The following is a 2328-nucleotide window of genomic DNA, read 5'->3' as shown; positions in this document are numbered from 1 at the left end:
GGGGAAGGAGGTGAGTTGCAATTGGAGATGCCCAATTGGAAGAGAAGACGGGGTGTCCCGGTGGCGGGGTTAAGGTGGAGGGGAGATGGACATGCCTGCAGATGGGTGAGGGACCAAGGAGCCACCAGGCTCACAGGGGACGTAAGTCATCAGCTCGTCTTCACGCCCAGCTACGTTGCATCTCCTCCAGGACCAGGGAGACACGTCCTGGAGCCACCGGGCTCACGGAGGACATCAATCGCCAGCTCATCATCCCGCCGTCCGTACTGCATCTCCCCTGGGACCAGGAGGTGCGTCCTGGAGTCACCAGGCTCTTGGGGGACATCAATCATCACCTCATCGTCACCCCCATCCACGTCACATCGCTGGGACCGGGGAGCCTTGTCCTGGAGCCACTGGGCTCACGGGGGACATCAGTCATCAGCTCATCGTCCCCCCCATCCATGTTGCATCTCTTCCGGGCTGCCCCGTCCATCCGTGGTGTCAGCTGGCAAGGAGACCAGCACCGGCCATCCGGGGCAACCACCCGGTCCACCTCACCCACCCAACCTCAACCGTCCCCCCATGGTGGTCACCCATCACCACCTCCTTCACTGGGATGAAGCGGTGCCACCCTCCTCATCCTCATCCCCCCACCAAACCCCATCACTTGTCCCTGGCAGCCGCCCGGGCATGGATGCGCATGTGCCGGGCGAGGGAGGACTTGTTGCTGAAGCTCTTCCCGCAGTGGGGACAGGGGAAGGGTCTCTCGCCCGTGTGCGAGCGCTCGTGCACCGTCAGGTCCGCCAAGTACTTGAAACTCTTGCCGCAGGTGCCGCAGGGGTAGGGTCGCTCCTCGGTGTGGCTCCGTTGGTGCATGGTGAGGTTGGACTGTTGGCTGAAGCGTTTGCCGCAGGCGGCGCAGGGGTAGGGTCGCTCGCCCGTGTGCGACCGTTGGTGCTTGTTGAGGTCCGACGGGTTGGTGAAGGTCTTGCCGCAGGAGCCGCAGGCATAGGGACGCTCACCCGTGTGCAGCCGTTGGTGGGTGGTGAGGGTGGAGAGGTGGCCGAAGCTCTTGCCACAAGCCCCGCAGGCGTAGGGCTTCACCCCCGTGTGGGTTCGCTGGTGGGTCTTCAGGTGGGTCAACCGGCCGAAGCTCTTGCCGCACTCGCCGCAGGGGTATGGACGGTCCTTCCCCTGTGCCGACGGCTCCCGCTTCACCCAGGGCTTCTCCAGGCTCCTGGTGTCCTCCGCTGGTCTGGGTGGACCTTGGGCGAGGGGCTGTGGGAAGGTGGTGGGATCCCGTGGGATCTGTCGCTGGTGGGTCCCTCTCCGGGTGGGGGTCCCAATCGCCGGGATGCCCTGGAAGGTGCTGGGTGGGTGCGGGGGGTCTTGCCGTTGCAAAACGGACACCTCCGTGTCTCTGCTCACCGTGGTGGGACCTGGTGGGGGACAAGGAGAAGATGCTTCATGAGTTGGTTCTCAGTGGAGGACACAACCCTTCTCCTCTGACCCCACCGCCCTTGATCTCCTCCAGCAACAGCAGCGATGGTCCAGCTCCCACCGTTGAGTGAAACCCCAAATCCATCCATGGATGGCCATCAGGCCATGCTGGGACAGGGATGAAGATTGAGGCCACCTCAGCAGAGGAGCTCAGCCGGTCTGACAGGCAAGGACAGCTCCAGGAGGACTCAGAGAGGAGCCCGCCGTGCTCCAACCATCATCCCCGAAACACCGCGACTCCTTAAAGCAGCGTTTCCAGCGTCGCCGTGAAGGAGAAGCTGATGCTGGAGGAAGGGAACAAGATTTTGGGGCTCATGGTTTCCAGAGGAGAAACGGGGAGAAACAAGAGCTCTCTACAGACACTCATGATCTTCACTCCAAGATCTCCATCCTCCAACTTCTCCGCAACTCAGGAGACGGCCGTCTTCCAGCTTCCCACGCTGGCGTGGACATCTCACATACATCTCCCAGCCCTTCTCGCTTCAGTGTGGCTTTCGAGCCCAAGGAGACCTTTCTTCTCACACCGCAACAGGGCTCAAGGTGACACGTGGTGGCACCACTGCAGGAGTTTCCATCTGGATCCTTCGTGGGGTCAGGTCTTTCTTCTGTCTCAATACCCCAAGAGTTCTCCCAGCACCAGGATGTAGTTTTTGGTCCCTTCCCCCACGCTTTGCTCTCACCCGTCGGCCACCAAGAGCAACAAAACCACCCCAAAAAAAGAGCTAAGACACCACGGGAGCATCCGTGGGGAGGACCAGATGGGGCCAAGCCCATCGCGGGAGACACCCCACCACCTCCAAGCCCCCCCGGCTCCTACAGCAGCTTCTTCACCCCTTTTTTTTTGCG

At 61.8% G+C, this 2328-nt stretch overlaps 1 protein-coding gene across 1 annotated transcript in view; it reads right to left on the bottom strand.

The window, feature by feature from the left end:
- Window positions 1–6: 6 nt before the first annotated feature.
- The window catches only part of LOC103904094 (zinc finger protein 397), a gene marked incomplete at its 5' end in the record, with an annotated part of 3035 nt that continues 713 nt past the window's right edge, over window positions 7–2328 (bottom strand). The window contains one exon of the mRNA XM_009285450.2: window positions 7–1421. Within this exon, the coding sequence (XP_009283725.1) occupies window positions 646–1421 (776 nt within the window). The remainder of the gene's footprint in view (window positions 1422–2328) is intronic.

This window comes from Aptenodytes forsteri, unplaced genomic scaffold (assembly GCF_000699145.1).
Source record: "Aptenodytes forsteri isolate BGI_AS27 unplaced genomic scaffold, ASM69914v1 Scaffold472, whole genome shotgun sequence".
Lineage (NCBI taxonomy): Eukaryota > Metazoa > Chordata > Aves > Sphenisciformes > Spheniscidae > Aptenodytes > Aptenodytes forsteri.
This window is presented reverse-complemented; position numbering and strand designations above follow the sequence as displayed.